This window comes from Acomys russatus, chromosome 28, assembly GCF_903995435.1.
Source record: "Acomys russatus chromosome 28, mAcoRus1.1, whole genome shotgun sequence".
Taxonomy (NCBI): Eukaryota; Metazoa; Chordata; class Mammalia; order Rodentia; family Muridae; genus Acomys; species Acomys russatus.
The window spans coordinates 38,934,133-38,956,597 of NC_067164.1; the positions used below are offsets into that span (position 1 = coordinate 38,934,133).

Below are 22,465 nucleotides of genomic sequence, written 5' to 3' on the forward strand. Positions count from 1 at the left end.
ACTTAGGAGGCACAGGTAGGCAGATCTCTGTGAGTTCAAGGCCAGCTTGGTCTACAAAGAGAGTCCAGGACAGCCAGGGCTACACAGAGAAACCCTGTCTCGAAACTTCCCCCAACCTCCCCCCCCCCCCGCCAAAGAAAGTCTGTCAGCAAATGCACCTAACTGCAGAGCCATGTCTCTAACCCCAGTTTGCAAATATTTTGTTGAGGAATTTTATAAAAATTGACCTATAATTTTTTCCTTATTGTATCTTTACCAAGTTTCAGAATCAAAGTTTTTTTAAAAAGATTTTTTATTATTATGCATACAATGTTCTGCCTGCATGTACACCTGTAGGCCAGAAGAGAGCATCAGATCATATTACAGGTGGTTGTGAACCACCATGTAGTTGCTGGGAATTGAACTCAGGACCTCTGGAAGAGCAGGTGGCTCTCTTAACCACTGAGCCATCTCTCCAGCCCCAGAATCAAAGTAATACAGACTTGAAAATAATTTAGAAATGTTTCTGTCTTTGTTCCGCAGGGTAGTTTAAGGAGTGTTGGTGTTGGTTCTGTACAGGCCTGGCAGAGTTAACTCAGCAGTGATGAGAATGGCTGTTGAAGTTGCCTGTTCCCACTGTATTTGGACTTCTTCTCAGTGGTGCTTGTTGCATAAAGTTAGCACATCAGTGTTTGAAGCATAGGCAGTCAGATACATTGTCTTGTTGGCTAACCAGCCTTTGTCTTAGGCAGTCAGATACATTGTCTTGTTGGTTAACCAGCCTTTGTCTTAGGTAGTCAGATACATTGTCTTGTTGGCTAACCAGCCTTTGTCATAGGCAGTCAGATACATTGTCTTGTTGGTTAACCAGCCTTTGTCATAGGCAGTCAGATACATTGTCTTGTTGGCTAACCAGCCTTTGTCATAATGTGGCAGGCGTCATCACTCCTATTGGTTAACCAGCCTTTGTCATAATGTGGCACTCCTAGTTTGTATTTGGTTTGACTTGCCAATGTATTTGCTCTTCCTTTAAAATCTCATTTTTTTATAATATAGCTTTCCATGCCCTCATTTTCAGTCCGTATGTGTCTTTATCCAGGAGATGAGTTTCTTGCAAACAGCAAATAGTTGGATCTTAGGTTTTAATCTGTTCAAATAATCTGTGTCTTAACTGTAGAGTTAAAGACTACGTTTAGCTAGGGAAATGTCTGTGCTGATTTCTCTCTTCTTCACTTTGGAGAGTTGTTGCTTTACTGAGTTAATAGTGTCTAGTTCTTTCTTAATTCTTCTTTGTTTTTGTTTTTGTTTTTAAGACAGGGTTTCCTCTGTATAGCCTTGGCTGTTTTGGATCCACTTTGTAGACCAGACTGGCCTCAAACTCGCAGAACTCCATCTGCCTCTACCTCCTGAGTGCTGGGATTCCAGGCATGCGCCACCGCGCCCCACTCTTCCTTCGTTCCTAATCATTTACTTCTGCTAATGAGAGTTGCTCTTTGGCAGACCTCTCTGATCATTTGTCTTTCTTCAGCTTCTCTGTATTTTTGCTTTAGGTGTCATTTGCTGTACTTAGTTAAGTTAGTGGCAGTGAATTGATTTATCATCATATGCTTATCATCAAAGATGGTTGTTTCTCCTTTAATTGTAAAGGATAATTTTGTTGAATATAATAATCTTAGTTGACAGTTATTTTATTGCAGGGCTTGACATATGTTGGTCTGGGCTCTTCTGGTTTTGGTGTTTCTGCTGTTGCTTTGCTTTGCTGGGCTAGTTTTTGTAAGTAACTTGACGATTCTCTACTGTCTCTTGTAGCTTTTGTTTATTCCTCGCTCTTGGCATTTCATCTATAGTATGTCATGGATTTCCCGGCCATGCTAAATGCTTAATGTACTTTGATGTCTATTTCTTTTCCTAGATTTGGGGGTTTTATGCTAGTTTCTGTGACTAAGTTTTCTCTGCCTTTAGTCTCTATCTTAGTTCCCTCTCCTATAATAGAAACTTGTAAGTTTAGCTTCTTAATAAGTTTTGGTTTTGTTATGTTTGTTTTGAGACAGGGTCTCTATTATCTTAGTTTTCTAAACTTTAATTTTATTTATTCACTCTATATCCTGATCCTAGACACCTTCCTCTTCCGTTATCTCAATTTTTTGTTTTTTGTTTGTTTGTTTTTTGGTTGGTTTTTGTTTTTTTAGATTTATTTACTATGTATGCAGTGTTTTGCATGCATGCTAGAAGAGGGCAAATAGATCCTATTATGAGCCACCATGTGGCTGCTGGGAATTAAACTCAGGACCTTTGGAAGAGCAGCCAGTGTTCTTAACCTCTTAGCCATCTCTCCATCCTGGTTGCTTTGTTTTTTGTTTGTTTTTGTTTTTTTGTTTGGTTTCTACAGATGGGGTTTCCCTGTGTAGCCTTGGCTATCCTGGACTCACTCTGTAGACCAGGCTGGCCTCGAACTCACAGCGATCCGCCTGCCTCTGCCTCCCAAGTGCTGGGATTAAAGGTGTGCGCCACTGCGCCCGGCTTGGTTGCTTTGTTTTTTGAGGCAAGGTTTTTCTGTGCATCCCTTGATGTCCTAGAACTGTTTCTCTGTGTCGTCCTGGCTGTCCTTGAGCTCACTCTGTAGACTAGGCTGGCCCAAGATTCACAGAGATCTGCTGCCTCTGCAGGCCTGTGCTACACTGCCCAGATGTTATCTCAGTGTTTGCTTCAACTTGTTATATAACTGAGAATGAACTTGAAGTTCTGATGGTTCTGCCTTTGTCCCAAATGCAGGATTAGAGGCATGTGCCACTAGGTCTGGCTTCTATGTGAGAAGTGGATCAAATTCAGGCCTTAACAGACACGAGACAAGCACTCTATAAACTGAGCCACACTCTAGCTCCGTCCAGAGGCCTTGAGTGCCAGTGTGGTCATGCTTGTTTGTGTGGTAGTTGTTCTTGTTTTTTGTTTTGTTTGTTTGTTTTTCAAGACAGAGTCTTTCTGTATAGCCTTGGCTGCCCCGGACTCGGTTTGTAGACCGGGCTGGCCTCGAACTCACAGTGATCCACCTGCCTCTGCCTCAGCTGCTTGGGCCACCACATCCGGTAGTTGTTATCTTAATTTTGTTCCTCAATTTCATCTTCACTTCCTGGGTTTCTTCTGTTATCCCATTGGTGGTTGCTTTCCACTGATTTGATTTACTGAACTTTTTGCTTCCAAATTTTTATAGATCTTTGTTAGTGTTGAATCTTTTTGCTCTTTTCTTTTTTCTTTTTCTTGGTCAAAATCTTTGGCAAAAAGCAATTGAAAAATTACATTATTGTTTTGAATTACCTTTTTTTTTTTAATGACCATACACACATTCATAATTTAAAAAACTAGACAGTTTGGATTCTTTTTAATTCCCACCATTTGTTGGGTTTTGGGTTTAGATTTTAAAGAATGGTGAACTTTTGGAGAAGTCCTGTTGCCTCAGTTATTCATGTGCTGTGTTTCAGTTGTTGAGTTAGAGAAGATGTCTGAGGTAAATTGCCATTCTTGACCCTGTTCTCCCGGGCTGCCTGGGAGGATTAAAACAAGAACAACAAACAAAACAAAATTCAGCTTTGTAACTGTCACATACATATACAGAGATCATAAAGGAAATAAAATTATTTTGCTCATCAGAACAGAGTATGGTAGGAAAATAATGGCGGTACATTTCCGTGTACCACTCAGTGTCTGACACCATCTCTAGCAGTGACAATTGAAGCAATAAACTTTAACTTTTTCATAAATAATTCTTCCTTTCATCTGTTTGCTGTCTTAAAAGTTTATCCTCAGATTGGGTGACCAGGAGAGGTAGTTATTAAAAAAAAAAATCTTAAATCTTTTTTCCAGTGAAGTTGTAAACTAAATTAAATCCATTGTGTTATCTCATGATGCAGAGGTAGGCAGATCTCTGAGGCCAGCCTGGTCTACAAATAAGAGTCTAGGACATTTAGAGCTACACAGAAACTCTGTCTTGATGAAAACAACAACAACGAATTTTGGCCACAGGAATGCTTAGGAACCTTATACTGGAAAAAACAAACAAACAAACAAACAAACAAATAGAGTGAGCAGATGGTTAATATGATAAATTCAGAGCCCATTGAGTCAGGATCAGAAATATAATTAGTGATCTTCTTGGGTGGAAAAAGCAAGCACTGGGAAAGTTCTGTTGCATGAAAAATTATTTTAGTTCTCAACATTTTTCCTCTATATAAGGAGTAATTTAGTTAGACTTTAAAAACTAGTTTCTTTAAATGTACAAACAAAAACTTTAGCTCTGGTGGAATACTTTGTGTGGCCATACATACGCACCACATGCACAGACTGCTGTTGCAGTGGCAAGCCCACGGTGGGATCATAAGCCACTTCGTGTCACGCCACTTCTCTTCGTCCTTACTATTTCTCCAGCGCAGTTTCTCTGCCTCTCTCTCTATGAAAACTCAGGTCCATCTTTTTCTCATTACTCTTTGATAGCAGAAATAATTACAGCTCCTTACATTTAAAAGATACGGTGCAGTCCCTAATTAAAAGTGCCACCTCAGCATGGCATAGGTCACTATTTCAACCTTGCACCTGAAGCCTGAACTCCTCTCCCCCTAGTTAGGGGCCTGTGGAGGGAGGCTGTGCAGGATGCGCTTGCCTGTCCATGCTGAGGCAGGCAGTCTTCCCCCTGACTCCTGCAGAAAAAGATTCCCCTAGTTTTGAACAGGGTAAGTGGCTAGGGAGGACCCTTGCTGTTTCGCATGGCATTGCCATTGGAACCACATTGCCTGTGACAGTCCAGAGAAGACTGCCCTGCAGCTAGCCAGTCCTGACACGGTGGAGCCTCGGCCGCCTCTCTCTCAGGCCACTCACTGTTCTGCCTCCTCTCCCGCCTCTTCTCCCTTTGTCCCTCTTCTTGCCCGTATCAGATTTTCGGTGGGGGCTCTGCATGCTTCTGTTAGTGCTTTACAGGGACTTTAGTATCTACAGAGTTGTGCAGCTACATTCTGAGAATGCCTGCGTTCCGGCTGGGGCAGTCTCACCCTCTAGGCAGGGTGTTCATTGGGCAGAACTTGCCCCCTGAGTTCTGTTTCCTTGCCTTCCACCTCCCCAGTCTGTAGAACCATGGCCCCCTGACTCTCGTGGGACCTCAGGGTGAGTGATAACCAGGGTCTTTAAATGCCTAAGTGTGCATCGGGTACTGGTGTAACTCCAGAGAACACAGCAAGGTGTGGAGTGTGTAAATGCAACCTCTCCCTCCCTTGCTGTGAAGGAAGGCCCCTTCCCACACCCCTCCAGCCTTAGGGGAGACACGAGAACCCGCGCAGCTCTCAGCCTTGCTTGTGCAGCCTCTTCACACAGGGCTCAGGGTGGGCGTGCAGGCTTGGGAGCCATCTAACCGGTTCTCGGTCACTGTGGAAACTTGCTACAGGGCATTCCTTCTCACACGCCAGCTAGCATCTGATTGCTAATAGTATCTGAAGGCCTCTGTTGAAACTCCAGTTTATTAAAACATTTCATGAGGAAGATAATAACACATATCTCTTAGCAATGCACCTCCTAGCCTAATGATGCGCTGTTACAGTGCAGCCCATGGAAACCTAGAGACAGTCGCTGTGGGCAGAACGTCTGAGCAAATAACTTTTTAAGCCGGATAAAAGCTCTGGCTTTCTCAAGCAGAACTCTCAAGCAGAATCTTCTAATTTCCCCACTATGCATCTAGGTAGACAGGTGGAAGACAAGGCTGTCCTCACTTGTTGCAGGAATTGCTCTTCTTTAGACTAGGTTATAAGTATGAATTTAGAAAACATATTTTTGAGATAATATATTTTCCCTTTTCCCGTTGCTCCCTTCAAACCCTTTCATGTATCCCTTTCTCTCTTTAAAAGTCATGGTCTCTTTCCTTTGGGGGGTGTATTCCTAAATATGTAAGCACCTGCTCAGTCTGCACAGTGTCACTAGTGTGTGTATGTGTGCTCAAGGCTGGCCATTTAGTGCTGGATAACCATGTGGTGTGCTTGTCTCCTGGAAGGCGTTCTCCTGGTTGGAGCATTCATTCCTCGGTTGCCGGCGCTTCTGTGTTGAGGCATGAGGGCTGTGGAGCTCTCCACCTCCGCGTTAGCGCGTCTGTGGGTTGTCCTTCCTCAGCGCATGTTGAAGCAGAGGTGTCATGAGAGCCACAGTCTCACAGTCGACTTCCCGTTCCTGCCTGTCTCATCCGGTCCCTGACCCTGCTTCTGCGCAGGCGTTGAGTTGTAGATGTATCAGTTGGGACTGGCTCCGCAACTCTGCGTTTTGACCAGTTGTGGTTTTGTGTACTGATCTCTGCTTGTTTCAAAGACAAGTTTCCTTGATGAGGGGTGAAGACTACACTCACCTGTGGGTACAAGGACAGATCTTTATAGGTTGTTGTTAGGGGTTCTCTGGTGTGGTAAATTAGATGGTGTAGATTCTGTGACCTCACTAGCACCAGGCACCATGAAAGTTAGTTCTCAGGGAGGAGGCATCCATGTCAGGCCCACCTCAGGGTCTCTGGGCCCTGTATCCGAAGTGCACAGTGTCTTCCACAATAGGGACTTGCCGTCCTGGGAGAAAACCAGTGGCCATAGCAGTAGCCTGTGTTCCAAGAGTCTCTGGGACCGTCCTGACCAACAACTCAAATGAGGGCTTCTTGGGCCTCGCTGGTGTTGGGATTTTGCTAGATAGCCTATGGCTATTGTAGAGAGTGTTGTCAGTCCACATGGAAAAAATTCATTAAAACTATATATGCATATGTGTGTAGTAACTTATATGCATTATAGATATTCTTAGGAAGATAGCTAATAATATGATTGTTTATATATAAGTTTTTCAGACACCTTTACTATTTTACCCTCCTGTTTCCCTTTCCCAGTTCAAGCTGCTGGCCCCCCTCACCCCCTGTTTTTTTTTAGTTGGCTCCTTCAGATCTCTTGAGTGTTTTCTTGGTGGTTGGGTAAATGCAAGTCACCTGGCTAAATCAGATGCCTTTACAGGGCTAATTGTACTGAGTATAGTTAAGGAGATAAGTACACTGCTAACATGTGCAGTTTCCTCTCCTCTGTTTCTAAACCTGATGGCTTTTGTCTACCAGCTGGTACTGCCCTACGTTGTGCCGCCGGCGGTGGTGGCGGTGGTGGCGGTGGCGGCGGTGGTGGTGGCAGTGGCGGTGGTGGCGGCGGCGGTGGCGGCGGTGGTGGTGGCGGTGGCAGTGGCGGTTGTTATTATTATTATTATTATTATTATTCCCAGCTTCCTCTTGTGTGGTTGTGGGGTCTTCAATCTGTTCCTCTTTATATTTGAGATGGAAGTGATGAAGCTTGGAAATGAACCCTGAAAAGCCTTGAGCTGCTTGTTTCATCATCTGTGGTGGGGTGACTTTCCCCTGGCTCTTCCGTCTTCTCTCATGACTACTCACCAGTACCCTTCCCAAGAGCCTTTGGGGGTAACATTGTTATGCAGACCAAGAAGTTTGAAAAGCCTTGAGCTACTTGTTTCATCATCTGTGGTAGGGTGACTTTCTGGTCCCTGGCTCTTCCGTCTTCTCTCATGACTACTCACCAGTATCCTTCCCAAGAGCCTTTAGGGGTAACATTGTTATGCAGACCAAGAAGTTGTTTTAAGGGACTTTTGTCCAGTTCCTTCACCTTTTCAAGTTTAGATCTGTAGAGTTGTATTTAGATTGAAAGCCACACTGAAGAGCGAGGTAGATGGGAACGGGTAGCCCCGCCCTGATACAGAGCTTTTACTGATAAAAGCTAAATGGCCCTTGAATAAGCCTTCTCCTTTATTTTCCAGGCAATATGCATGTGTCACTAGCAGAGGCCCTGGAGGTTCGGGGTGGGCCACTGCAAGAGGAGGAAATGTGGGCTGTGTTAAACCAAAGTGCCGAAAGCCTCCAAGAATTATTCAGAAGAGGTAAGCCTTTCTCCCCCAAATTTTTAAATTTTTAATCTACATTGGTGTTTTGCCTGTGTGTATATCTGTGTCAGGGTGTCAGGCCTTGGCATTATGGACAGTTGTGAGCCACCATGTGGGTGCTGGGATTTGAACCTAGGCCCTTTAGAAGAGCAGTCAGTGCTCTTAACTGCTGAGCCATCTCTCCAGCCTCGAGGTAAGTCGTTTTTTAAACATTTTATTTTGCATGTTGAGTTGCTGAAAAAACGATAACCAATAGTAAACTAGATTTCTGCTTCCGCATTCCTGGTTTTGGTAGAATGTGGAACAAAATGCCTTTAATGTGTGTCTCAGCGGCGGGAAGGTTGGACTTGCTTGGACTCTCCAACACACTGCACACACGCTTGCTATTACACACAAAGAGATTCTCAAAATGGAAATGCCTCCTATCTGTTGGGAACTTGTGTTTCAGTGCAGAAAGTAACTGTTAATAAAATACTGATATAAGCAAATGTAACTGTAACAAGGATCAGAAAGCCTAGGCATGCAGTGACTCTCTCTGAGGAAGATCTGACGTGGATGTAGGGAGGAAAAGAAAAGCTTCCATGCACTACATTTTCCCAGAGCTCATGCTTGGAAGATGTAGGCGTTGACCCTGTGAGAGGGAGTAAAGAAAACATTCCTGCCAGAGAGAGTAGCAGTTGCATTCCTGTTGCTGTACGTTAGGCGACGTGGGCTGAATAATAGTTGGGTGTCTCCCTTGTAGGTGGTTGCCTGGCCTGAAAGGTCACACTGCATCTGGGAGATGGGAGTTTGTTGGACTTGGGTTGTCTAAAACTGTTTGTGTGATGTCATTCATTATATCACATGGTCAGCACTTATGTGGATAAGGAGCTTTGTCTGATGGGAGAACCAGTCTTTAAAACTTGGTTGAATAATAAACCAGACACAATAAACGGGACAGAGATAGGTGACAAGGAGGGGAACAGTGTTCTTCACAGTGTGGGGTCTGGACGACAGTAGAGCCTCGCTGGAGCCTTGTTCGGGTGCAAACATTCAGGCCCACCCCACAAACCCACTCAAGTCAGAGCCTTTCAGGGGACCCCAGGAGTTCATGCCCTGATGAGCGCCTGAGAGCACTGTGGTGCCTGCTGCAGTTTGAGAACCGCCTGAGGATGGAATCACTAACCACCGGGTGCCACAGGAGCTCCTTGGCAAGACGTAGGGATGGGCACAGGTGGGAGGGGAGTCTGGAGTGGGTGGAAAGAGTGTGTGCAGGCAGGGGCTGGGGAGGTGGCTGACACTGTTGATTTTCAGTCCAGGAAGGGACTGGAACAAAAGCCCTAGCTAGGGCCCAGCCATCACTTGCTACCCAGGGGCTTAGAAACCTGTACTGAGATGCAGGAAGAGCTTTGCTTATAGCTAGGGTTGTCTAAATAACAGAATTCCTTTATCTAAAATCAGTTACAAAATTCTGTTTATTTTAAATAGACACTGTTGTTTTGAGTGCTTCATTTCCCCCCCCCCCCGCCCCAGAAAATTCAGAATTATAAGCATAGCAGTCCACAGTATGCAGCCCCACTTCAGGGGCATCTTATACTCAATTGGCAGTTAACAATCGTAAATTAATGTTAAGAAACATCTCCTTGTGAGGTGCTGAGGGAGGGGCCAATGAATAGAAGGCGGCATTGTTGCCCCTTGGGCATTGATTCCGATCGGACAGATGCATGTGAGAAGCTTACGGCTTCCAAACGGTGTGCCAGAGGAATGACAGGGACAGCGCACACTACAGATGTTCAGGGAGAGACAGCAGCCATGAGTCACAGCACGCAAAGCATCTTGCCCACGGTGGTGGCAGGGGTGGGGTGGGGGGTGTCCTTCCTTCAAATTTCATAATGCTTCTAGAGATCGAAATCTTGTATTTGCAGCCCTTGTCATTGAGTGGTGATTGTTGCATAACATATTGGCACTTTACAAGAAAGACACATTAGATGTGTTGTAAAAATTCACCGTGAGGCAACTGTGTCTCATATACTGCCCAGTGGGAGTCACTCACTGGATGGCCCTCGGTGTAAGTGGCAGAGTAATAGCCGTAATAAGAACATATATATTAAGTTTGACTTCTTTGACAGTTGGGAAATCACCATTTATTGTGGTTGCCAATGGGGAATTTCCGCTTGTTAGGAAGGAGCGAGTGTTGTTTGATTTCCATGGAACCTGTGTTTGATACGTCATTTTCCTACAAGTTTTCCTCCTGACTCTGAAACAACAAACTGAAATAAAGTGGCTGCTGCTTGCTTGGTTCAGGATGGACTGCAGGTCTCTTGACGCCATAGACACGGTTAGGAACGACCCTGGGAGATGGTAGGAAAGCAGATGAGATGCACATCCTCCGTAGTTGACTTCTCTGAAGCGTGCCTTTCCAGCTTGGCCATCTTCATCTTTCTGTGTCCTTGCAGAAACCTTCCTCTGGTTCCTGGTGGGGTGGCTGTCATCTTGAGCCTGTTGCTCTGTGTCCCTTCAGTGTACTGCTAAAAATCCCCATGACGGGAGGTTGGAGAAGCGCTTCTGGCGGGTTAGTGAGCAAAGGGCAAGAAAATAACCAGCTCTCCTTCCTCTTCAGCCTTCTAGCAATTTAAAGCTTTTAGCATTTTTCAAAGCCAAGATCTTGTTGCTGATATCATAGGGTAATGACGTTGAGGCAGGACGTTGAGCGATGCCATCTTCAAAGGAGTTGCTGCTGGGAGAAGGGAGAATAGAAAATTGTTACTATTCACTCCTAAGGCTTGGCAGTGGTGATGGGAGTTCGTTCGCCTTTTGTTGTATCTGTCTTCTCTCCTCTTGCCATGCATATATACCACCTGTATAAACTGATAAAGTTTTGAGGATTTCTTGAGGTTGCACACACAGTCCAGCTTTGTGATTTCTTCTCTGGTGATTTGAAAAGGGCATGTGCTGTCAGTCTCCAGGCTATAATGTAGGTTTGTTAATGATTGATTGTAAAACAGTTTGTAATCTTTTTACTTTGAATCTGTGAACTGTAGTCATTCTTAGGGACAGTGGATGATGTTAGTGGCCTGAGGCTTTCCTGTTAACTGCTCTTCTTACTCAGACCTCTCTCACCTGTTCAGGCCATTGCTACCTTGTGACCCTTCGCTTTGCCATTTATTACCGTGTGTTTCCGCCTCCATCTTCACGTGCTCTGTAACTTTGATTTTTTTTTTTTAAATAAGTAGCAGGAGAAACAGTTTTACATTTTTGCCTAGATGAGTAATTGTTATTCTTTAACTTGAATGTGATACTTGAAGTTTTTTGGAGGAATTTCATCTAGGGTCACAACACATTGTATCTTCCTAATTATATGCCTATTGATGTGTCTTATTCAGCTAAATGGCAAACAAAACTCTATGGGTGGGGGAGCATATAAATATTTTCTTAAAAAAAATCTCAATTTCTCTTGCACACGGATACAAAAAACACCAATTGTATCTTTACATAGTAGCTGTGAGCACTTAGAAACTGAATTTTTTTAGTTAACCTTTTACAGAAATATAACATCTAAAATATGAAAATGATAGAAATAAATCTGAGGAAAAATAAGTGAAGACCTATCTAATGAATTTAGAGACCATTTACTTTAATGGAAAGCTATGCCTACCTGCCTACTAAAAAGGGCAGGGCTCTCTAAATTGACGGTTAGTGTAGTCCCAGGAGGCTGTAGTTTTGCACAAAGTGAGTGTCCTAAAATTTATACAGAAATAAAGTTATTGAACTTAAAAGTAGCCACAACGTCTTTGAAAATAAACAAACAAGTGTTAAAGACTCACTCCGCCCAGTTTCAAGATTTACTATAAAGCTATAGCATTCAAAATAGACAAATCCATTAACGAGCATAGTAGAGTCCAAAAAATAAATCCTCATTGATGATGAACTTCAACTTGGTTTCCTGAAACTTTTTCAAAGTCTTTATAGAAAAACATAAAGTTTTATGGGCTGAAAATTTTCAAGTAAAATTTTATATAATATGTTCAGCTTTCGAAAGACGAGGCCCTACCTCCTCTTTCTTGCGTTCCTGTTTACCTGCCGTCATGCTGCAGTTGGTCCAGAGGGTGCATCAGGTGTCTTTGACGTGCTACATCTTGCCTCGTATTTGCGAGGCCAGAGTTAACAGGTTCTTCAAGTTAAATGTGTTTGAACTAGATGAAATTGCCCTATTTGTTCCCTGGTAACACACTGTAAAACATGAAATTAAATTTAATATTTGGCATTCTGAAAATAAATGGTGTAGGTTGCCTGACAAGTGTATCAAGCCCATGTGGAGAACAGCCCCTGCCCTGCAGACACACCAGCAGCTCACTGTGTGTATACTGACATTATTTTACCTTATGCCTTCTAAATAGGCAGCTTAATAGATATAAAGAGTTAGAGGGAAGATTGCTAAAGATCCTGGTCTCCAGTTCTGTCCTTGATGAGAAGCGTAATATCACCTGCTGGGTTTATTTTCAGTTCTACACTTAGAAGAAAATTTAAAAGTTAAAATGTTGGTGTAATTTGTGTAATTTGTACAGTAAATGGTGTTGTTCTTAGTTGTACCAACTAAAGAAGAGCAATTTAGATCTCATTTCTCACCTAAGGTGATTTCTTATACCTTGACTTAATTATAATTTGACTAAAGTGATTACTAGTTACAGTTTCTGACTTGCTACAGCTCTTGTTTTGTTTTACTTATAGCTTTAAAAAAAATTATTTATTATGTATACAATGTTTTGCCTGCATGTACAATTGCACTCCAGAAGAGGGCACCAGATCTCATTATAGATGGTTGTGAGCTACGATATGGTTGCTAGGAATTGAACTCAGGACCTTTGGTAGAGCAGTCAGTGTCCTTAACCTCTGAGCCATCTCTCCAGCTCCCTACTTGTAGCTTTATAAGCTGCAACAAAAAGTACATAAAGCACTATGGAAGTGGATAAGGTCATACATACATACTCTTTCCTGTGATGGATTTGTCAATGACATAAAGTTGAAATAAGGATAAGAACAAGATGCAAGTTAGTTGAGCTGTGGGCCATCTTTCTGTCACACTGATTTCCTGGATCAGTGGCTTCACTTGTGTTGGGGACTAGGTGGTATGAACACAAACACTGTGCAGAGTCCTGTGCCCCTTTCCAGGGTGTGCATGAAAGAGCTGTGTGGCTGAGAAAGCACAGGCTGGTGTTGTTTCTTAAGGAGCTCAAGCTCCTAGAATCAGGCATTTTATGAGTATGTTTAAATCACAGTTGAACATCTAGCCACACAAAATTGTAGGATCTGATGCAGACACAGTGTTCTCTACTTGAATCGTTAAGTGTTTTGGTGGTGAGACCAAAGTATTCTTTATGAAGAAATAAAAAATAGCTTTTTTATTTGTGATGTGAAAAGTCCAAATTGAGGAGTTGTCCTCACAGTAGAGCGGGGATGTAGGGCATCTTTAGAGGCTTGCAGCCTGTGGAATAGAACTGAACTTGTAGACAGATTCGTTTCAGTTTCAAGTGCAGCTGGCTCTCCATATGTGTGAATTCCACTCCAACAATTCATTCAACCTTAGATTAAACGGGTGGCTAGGTGAGTAGCTGTGTCTGTACTGAGCAGAGGCAGGCTTCTTTCTTGTCATGATTCCCTGAACAGTGCAGTAGAGCAACTATTTCCATAGCCTTCAGTATTAGAAGTAATATACAGGAAGATGTGCATAGCTTATATGTAAACGGCGTGCCACTTTACAATAGGATTTGAGCATCCCCAGATACTGGTATCCGTGGAGGGTTCTCTAATCAGTCACCCAGGGATACGGATAGACAACATTTCTATACATAATGACATTGTACCTGATCTTTAGAGAATTCATAGTTTCTATCCTTAACCACTTATATTGCAGAAGAAATGTGTGGAATAGAGTTATAAAACATTTTATTCATAATTTGTCATAATTTTTGAAGGTGTAATTTTATTGATGATGAAAATTGTTGGGATCATAGTTTGATTTCTGTTGTTGATAAAACACCATGACCAAAAGTAATCCTGAGGATGAAAGGGATTAATTTCCTCTTATATTTCAGGTACTAGTCTGTCACTGACTGGTGTCAGGGCAGAAACTCAGAGCCAGGAACTCAAGAGGACAGGAACTCAGGGAGGCCAGGAACTCAGGGAGGCCAGGAACTCAGGGAGGCCAGGAACTCAGGGAGGCCAGGAACTCAGGGAGGGCAGGTACCCAGAGATAGGAACTCAAGCAGGGCAGGAACTCCAGCAGACACCATTGTGGAGGAACGCTGCCTACAGGCTTCTCTCTAATGTCTACTTAGCCTGCTTTCTTATACAGCCCAGCATCGCCTGCCCAGGGGTGGGACCACATCAATCAAGAAATGTTCCACAGGCTTGCCTATAATATAATCATATGGAGACTTTTTTTTTTTTTTTCAGTTTTTGTTCCCTCTTCCTAGATGGTCCCAACTAATGTCAAGTTAAAAAACAAAACAAAAAGCTAACCAGGACAACTGGGAAGCAGACTGCTTATTATATCAGAACCCAAGGCATTCCTGGGAGTGCGTTGGGAAGGGAGAGAGATGCAACACCCACCCAAAGCTGTTTTAGTTATGCAGCCAAATAAAGCTGTCCAGAAAGAAAGCAAATGTTGAGACCTGCTGCCCTCTACCCATGGCTAGACATTTAAGCCCATTATTTTAAGAGAGTATTAGCTCAGATCTCAGTAGTTCTGTGTTACCAAGTTGCATGGTTCTGGGCTCTCTGAGAGAATCTTGTAAATACTTAACACAAACTCCCAGGCAGCTAATTGATCGGAAGCTGGGGTCACAGTGGGTTGGGGCTTAGGCATGCAGCTTACCTGTGTGATGGGAAAAGAGAGAAAGGAAAAAGGCGTTTGTGTGACTTCCATTGTTAAGGAATAAAATGTTTTAATTAGGCAGTGGTGGCACCATCCATCCTAGGTGGATCTCTGAGTTCGAGGCCAGCCTGGTCTACAGAGTGTCTTTCAGGACAATCAGAGCTGCACGGTAAAACCCTGTCTTGAAAAACAAAAGAAATAAAATATTTCATCCTAGCCCGGGGGGGGGGGGGGGAGGGAAGACTCATAAAGTAAGTAGATCTTTCAAATTAGAGTGACAATTTTCAATACTTTTTGTTCCAGACTTCTACAACTTCTATTATAGGTAAAACAAATTCAAAAGCTGATACTATGGTGATTAAAACTCAAATAAATATTTTCACTAATAGTGAAGTCCAAGATAATTGCTAGGTACACTAAAACGTCAATTTGGCAAGTAGTATAATTAGCTGCTCATGTACTAATTGGCTTGATTGTCAAACCTTAGAGCAAGTGCACTACCATAAGGACTTTGCTAACGAGGAATGCTGTGCCTTAAGTAGACTGAGACCAGAGAGGCTCTCCAGGGAATTTAGTTCTAATTAAAGAACAAATTCACACCTCACAAAACTTCACTCTTCAAGTTGTCTATATTTCTAATGCAATTTGTAGGTAAAAGATACAAAACTAAGAACCAAAGTCAGAGCCCTTCCCAGACACGGAGAACACCGCAGTGTGATCTGGTTGGTGTACTGTCCGGGGAAACACAAGCAGGGACTGACTGACTGACAGCGGCCAAATCCGAATGGTGACTTTTCTTTGATGTGATGTGCACGCTTCGTGTCTCTGAGGAGAAGTTTTTATTACACGGTAACGATGGAGCTGTCCCGTGTACTTTCCCCAGTGGTCCTCAATGCAGATTTATGAGCTCAGCAGGAAGGGAGGGAACTAGCTGCTCCCGAGATCACAGCTGTGAGGTCTGAACTCTGGTCAAGGACCTGGAGGTGACTTCCACTTCAGTCTGACTACGATGCTCTGCCAGTTACATGAACTACGCGCTGTACCAACAAAGGGGGCCTTTTAAAAGAACAAAAAGAAGCAGGTTGTTTCTCTGGTACTTTTGAAGCCCATGGACTTGGGTGATGCCTTTAATCTGAGACCTGATACAGCACCGTGCAAGTGCTGGAGACTCACAGGCTCGCCACAGCTTTAATGAAATGCTATTTAGCGAATGGCTAGCTCAGAAAAGGCAAATGACATCAAATGCCTTCAGGATTACCATTATGAGTTTGCAGTTACAGGTGCATGTGAAAGCATTAGTGCAATTTTATTTTCAGAAAGGGACTGATTGTTGTTCTTTTCTGTTTCATATTAGAGAAAGCGACATTTCAAAAGTAGGAACAAAACTTAGGAATAAATAAGTTCTCAATTTATAATTAATCACTCTGTAGTATATACTTTTAGTAGATCATAATTTATCTCAGAATGTTACTATAAAGAGAGGAAGGGGAGAGGAAAAGAGACCAGGCTGGCCTCGAACTCACAGCAATCCACCTGCCTCTGCCCCCCTCTGCTGGGATTAAAGGCATGTGCCACCATGCCAGGCAGTAATGTGCAGTTTCATACACAAAATTAATACGGTATGCGGATAGGCGCCTAAGCATAGCTGCGGCCACGGTTCACAGGGATGCCTTTATCTGGCTTCATCAGTTAACAAAAGGAAGGAAGGTCTTACAAACTGGTCATAAAAGTTAAGTCTGGTTTTATACCGACATACAGAATAAATAACTCCCAGCACTTCTCCATTGCAGATTCTTTTGAGTGCTCTGTGAAAACCAGTTTCAAGACACTGTCTACAAGTATGTACATCCGTGTGTAAATTCCAGAGCCCACTGGCCTTCCTGTCGCCTATTTCCCACTGTATTCCAAACTCAACAACACTGGACTCAGATGGCGTTTATGGTGTGTAGGGAGGGGGAACAGAAGTTGATGCTCAGCATCTTCCTCCATGGCTAGCTCCACCTTATTTTTGAACAATGCCTCTCACTGAACCTTGAGCTCAGCTGGCTAGAGTGGCCGGTGCACCCCAGATCTCCTGCCTCTGCCAACCCAGTGCACGCTGCCACACTTGGTTTTTGTTTTTTGTTTTTAACATAGGTGCTAGGAGTCCAAAGTCAGGTCCTCATGCTGCAGAGTTTCAAAGGCCACAGCAACAGACTCTGCAGACTGTTGCCTTTCACAAATTTTACATGAGTCGATACTAATTTCAGCCAGTGAAGAGGTGGCTCGGTGAGTAAAGGTGCTTGCTGTCAAGCCAGCCAAACAGGTCAACCCCTGGGTTCCATGTGACAGAAGCAGAGAATTAATGGCTACAAGTTGTCCTCTGACCTCCAAACATGGGCTGTGGCCCATGCAAGCCCTACACATACATATTAACACACAAGTAGGGAAGAGGCAACTTAAAAATAAAGAACAAATATATATAAGCCACTGTGCACATATTTTCCCGTTAACAGCTTACCCTTCGGTGTGAACAATCCGTGCACAATCCAGCTAGGAAAATGAATCAAACAGGGTGGAGATGTTTCTCAGAATCTTGAGATGTTGGAGACACTATGAAAACAGCCTACAGTAAATTATCTTCAAATCACCCACTCAGAGAACAGCACCAGGTGACTGAAGCCAGCAAGCTAGTATCTGTACAAGGAGACGGAGCCCTGCAGCCAGGCTGGCAACAGCAGGACACAAGAGCCTGGCTGTATCTCAGAGAACTTCCTGAAAGAGTGGAGTGCGAGGAGTACGGTCCAGTGACGCTAAGGTTCTGGTTTGAGTGACTGGAAAACAGTGTCACAGTGGGGAAGACTCCAGAGAACAGGTGTCACATGAGGGCGGAAAGGTGGGTAGGGATGACAGCTCTATAGGGCTTGTTAAATTTAAGACTTCTTAATATTCAAATGAAGAGTTCCCGTAGGCAGCTGGATTGAGCGGGAGATAGAGCTAGGGCTGACAGACGTCTCTGGGAATCGCTGGCACAATGCAGGGGCCTGAAAGTCTGTGTTGAGGTAACGACTGAAGACCAATGGCTGAGTCTTGAGGGGACCTCAAGTCCTGTGGGGACTGCCCGCTTCTCTCCCACCCTTCTCCCAGCAGTCCTCCTAATACCATTTACTGAAGCTGCCTGTCTCACCCTGTTGTCTCAGCCCTCACAGTGGCTTTTCTGTCCAGCTCGCCAGTACCTGGGCTTGAGCTTGGAGTCTGGGGCTCTAATTTTCAGGGCTAATTCTATTTTGAAGTAATATTTGCATTTACTCTTTGAAAATGTCATACATGTCTACAAAGGTATTTTGATCTTGTCTATGCTCCCACTACCTTCATCCAACACTCCCTAGAACCCACCCACCTGCCTTCTGAACTCACGCCTTCCTTACTATTACTGCTATTAGTCATTAGTATTATAATTATTAGCTTCAAGTCCAACTGCCGCTGAGCATGTGTAAGCAGGTGTGGGGCCATCCACTGAGGCACAGGCAGCTGGCCTGCAGCACAAGGCCAGTTCTCAACAGCCCTTATATTTCTAGATGTTTGCTGCCAAACTGAACTTGTAGATTACTGAGGATCGGAACTGGCACCAGAGCCATGAACACTACCTAGAAGTCTCTGTCCTGCTGTCCTGCTGTCCACCCCAGAGAGAACTTCCTGTCCCCATCTCTCTACCTGTTCAGCAGAACAGAGTAAACTAGAAATGACTGAAGATATGACAATCTGGGGCCAGTCTAGGGTCAGGGATGCGAGGGAGGGAGGGGACCGAGGCAGGAAAACTAGATGTTAAAAATCCATTACTGGGACTGGAGAGATGGCTCAGTGGTTAAGAGCACTGGCTATTCTTCCAGAGGTCCTGAGTTCAATTCCCAGCCCCATGTGGCAACGCACAACTGTCTGTAAAGTTCCAGGGGGTCCAACACCCGCACACAGACATGCATGCAGGCAAAACACCAATGCACATAAAATTAATTGCATAAATTACTCTTATTTTTAAATTCATCACTGAGTAGGTGAGCTAGCTCAGCAGGGGAAAGTACCTATAACCATGCCTGGGGACCTGGGCTCAGTCTCAGACCCAACTCCACAACCTCATCCTCTCCCCTCCACGCCTGTGCCTCTGCATGCACGTGTCCACACACAATAAATAAAAACCAAATAAATAAATATATATGTTAATAATTTTTTTAAAAATCCACTATGGCTTATCACTCTGAACTGAAGAAATGTATTCATTTGCCGGGAGAGGGAGTAACAGAGGAATGGCACTGAACGTGGAGAAGCCGAGTTATGGTGGTGGTGGTGGGGGGAGCAGGGTGTCGGGGGCGGGAGCAGGGTGTCGGGGCGGGAGCAGGGTGTCGGGGGGCGGGGAGCAGGGTGTTGGGGGGAGCAGGGTGTGTGGGGGGAGCAGGGTGTTGGGATTGTTCTCTTTCAATAAACACACAGAAACGCCACAAATGTTTTCAAAGTGATTTTAAAATGCCATGTAATAAATCTAGAGCAACTGCAACCACAAAATGCATTGCTGTCAATTTCCAAAACATATACATGACATTTAGGTGCCAGACTCTTGAGGTAATGTGGTCAAACCACAGAATACATTTTTCTGTAATTATAAAGGCTTCTGCAAACCTCCCAGTGAGGGGACTGAAGGGCTGTGGCTAGAGTCAGTGTTTACTTCCCACTTTCTGTTTACTTCCCACTTCCTGTTTACTTCCCACTTCCTAACAACTAAAAAGAAGGAACTTAGAGCAAATGTTTGCAAAATCCTTCAAAGAATGTTGGCAAAAGAATATTTAAAAAGTAGATTCCAGAAGCTTATAGTGCTATGTCCTGTGTTTTAGTTGTGCGCTGACTAGACTCCAACAATGCTACTATTATGAAAAAATAACCCTGATATGAACCAATCCCCATAGCCAGTGTGGCTCTTTTTGGAGACGTCTCCTAACATTCCATGGAGGGGCTGCTGCCCAGAGTTCCAAGCAGCTAGAGCTGAAGTTAGACACACGCAGACACTTGACATGTAAAGAAACAACTTAAAAGCTGGGTGCGGTGGTGATACACGCCTTTAGTCTCAGCACTTGGGAGGCAGAGGCAGGCGGATCAAAGTGAGTTCGAGGCCAGCCTGGTCTACAAAGTGAGTCCAAGACAGCCAAGGCTATACAGAGAAACCCTGTCTCAAAAAAAAAAAAAGGAAAGAAACTGCACATTACTGTCTGTCCAGTCAGGCTGGATCATGTTGAGGTGCTTATAGATGCTTCCAATTCTAGTTTTCACTGATTATCCCTTTTCCCCTCTGTAATCTGGTGCATGCACAAACAGTGAGCATCACTGACCCGGCTGCCCTGGGCTTCATCATCTCACCATGGTCGCTGCTGCTGCTGCCATCTGGCAGTGTCTCCTTCACAGACGAGAGTATTTCCAGTCAGGACATGCGAGCATTCACAGCACCAGAAGTTCTTCAAAACCATCCGCTGACTTCTCTCTCAGACGTTGAAAAGGTAAATGTTAAGTCTTCGCTTTGTTTACTACTTTGGCAAAAGTAGGCCAGTCAAACAATGGGCTACCCTTACCCAGTCCATGGGAGAAAAGTCCTTTGACTTTAAAATAATATGTTTCAAGATTGTGTGTGTATGTGTGTGTGTGTGTGTGTGTGTGTGTGTGTGTGTGTATTTAAAATTCAGAATTTTATATATAAAATGTGTGTGTGTGTGTGTGTGTGCAATTATGAATAATTCCAGGAAAACATTGACCTGGCAAAATATTTTAAAGGGGTGACTCATTATTAATTCTTATTTAAGGGTGAATTATTATTAATTCTTATTTATAAGTAGTTTATAAGTGCCTGCTATCTGTAAAGCAGTACTTAAGGGAAGAAACAGAAGAAACTGCTAAGTGGACCCTGAGTAAATGCATAGAACAATCTATCTTACATGGCAGGGTGAAACAGATGCTGTGTAAGGGGGAGAAGTGTTTGTGAGTCTGTATTAGAAGCAGTTAGTTTTTATTCCGAAAGACTGTAGCATTTCCTGTGAAGAGTAAGCCTAATCAGAAAAATGGAAATGGATTAGAAGGGGGTGCCACTCACAGCTATGGGCATGGGCAATGACAGGAGAAAAGGAGTCCATTGTAGTTGGCAATGGCAAGTCAGAGCAGCTGGCATTTGCACCTGACGGGGCCCGTAGGTCAGAGCGCATAAACTGGGCTGAGGGCTGAGGCAGTAGGAGCCCGTGGTCTTTATGGGGTGGGAAACAATGGGGTTTATAATTTCACAGGTTAAACTTGAGGTGTGTTGATGGTTTTGAGAGCTGTATTTTATAAGAATTGGTCGGGGAACTTCATAATCAAGAGAGAAGAGAGCTACAAGAAGCATGGTATGTTTGCTGGCCATGGAAGAGGTGGATGGAGAGGACGAGGTGGATGGAGGCAGAGACCGCCGCCTAACAGCCCCTTTAATGGATCAGTGAAAAAGAAGGCACAGTTGTGATAGAGATGTGGTGATGTCATTGGGCAGCTCAAGTCTAATTTCACTGATAAACTCTGAAGAAATTGAAAGAGGAATGAATATACATTGTATCGTGTCACAAACTTGTTAATTCAGATCTGAGACACTGGAGATTCTAAGTTAGCTGTGAACATCTTCCTCGCAAGTGTAAAAATAACCTAATACTTTCCTGTCAATAAAACTTTAAAGCCTGCACGTTCTGATACGCATCTATGATGGAAAAGACTTGTGCACTAGCCTTTCTGTGGATTGATCCTCAAGAGGAGGGAAGGGGAAGTTTTCAGTAGAGGACAGCGAGGACTGAGGCCTCTTGGAGAGGCTTGGCAGGTGATTCCAGACTGACGTTTGTATGACTTTAATGTCCCAAGAATTAGAGGTGATGCCTCAGGTGTGACTCCTGTGAAGTCCGCATTACCTGAGGCCAGACTTTGTATACTGCAGTCTTTTGTATAGTCACGTCAGTGTCCTCAACAAAACTCAAGCATACTGGCAGTGTCTTATTAAGATGATTGGTATATATATTCTTCTTTGTATTGTATTTTTCACAGCATATATTCATTAAGTACCCTATGCAATTAATTTATTCATGTAATTTTAAAAGATTAGGTATAAAATGTGCAAATTAGCCCTAGGGTTGGGGTTTATAATTGATCCTGAGTGCCTATGAACCAGTGAAATGGCATGCTGAGTTGTGTGCAGAGCACTTCGGGGTGAGGGCGTTCCTAGCATCGCCAGTCCTGGTGACTTCAGGGAGAAATAAAAACCATTGTATTATCATGAATATTATACTTTCTGAAAATTCCTCTAAATTGTAGGAGAATCTCACCCTCTAGTATTCAATAATTTTTATAGATATCTATGAATTTGTGCTTAATAAGTTTCAGGTATATACTGGGGATACAGTTCTATCAGGTTGGCTTGCTTAGCACATGTAAGGTTCTCGGTTTAACTGTTGGCATCAACAAGTAGGTGTGATGGCGCACACCTGTCACCCCAGCACATGGAGGCAGAGGCAGGAGGATCTCAGCGTCAGCTTTAGGAATATAGTAAGTCTAGTCTGAAGCTAGCCTGAGCTACATGAGACCAGTGTTTCCCAAAAAAGAAGAGAGAAGAAAGAGGAGGAGGAGGAAGAGGAGGAGGAGAAGAAGAAACAAAATGCAGGTGCACAGTATTTTCCT

At 43.7% G+C, this 22,465-nt stretch overlaps 1 protein-coding gene across 1 annotated transcript in view; it reads left to right on the forward strand.

Annotated features, from left to right (window-relative positions):
- The first annotated feature begins 7,793 nt into the window (after positions 1-7,793).
- The window catches only part of Ptpn13 (protein tyrosine phosphatase non-receptor type 13), a 117,453-nt gene continuing 102,781 nt past the window's right edge, over positions 7,794-22,465 (forward strand). Inside the window, 2 exon segments of the mRNA XM_051170873.1 lie at positions 7,794-7,908; positions 20,105-20,283. Coding sequence (XP_051026830.1) covers positions 7,794-7,908; positions 20,105-20,283 — 294 coding nt within the window.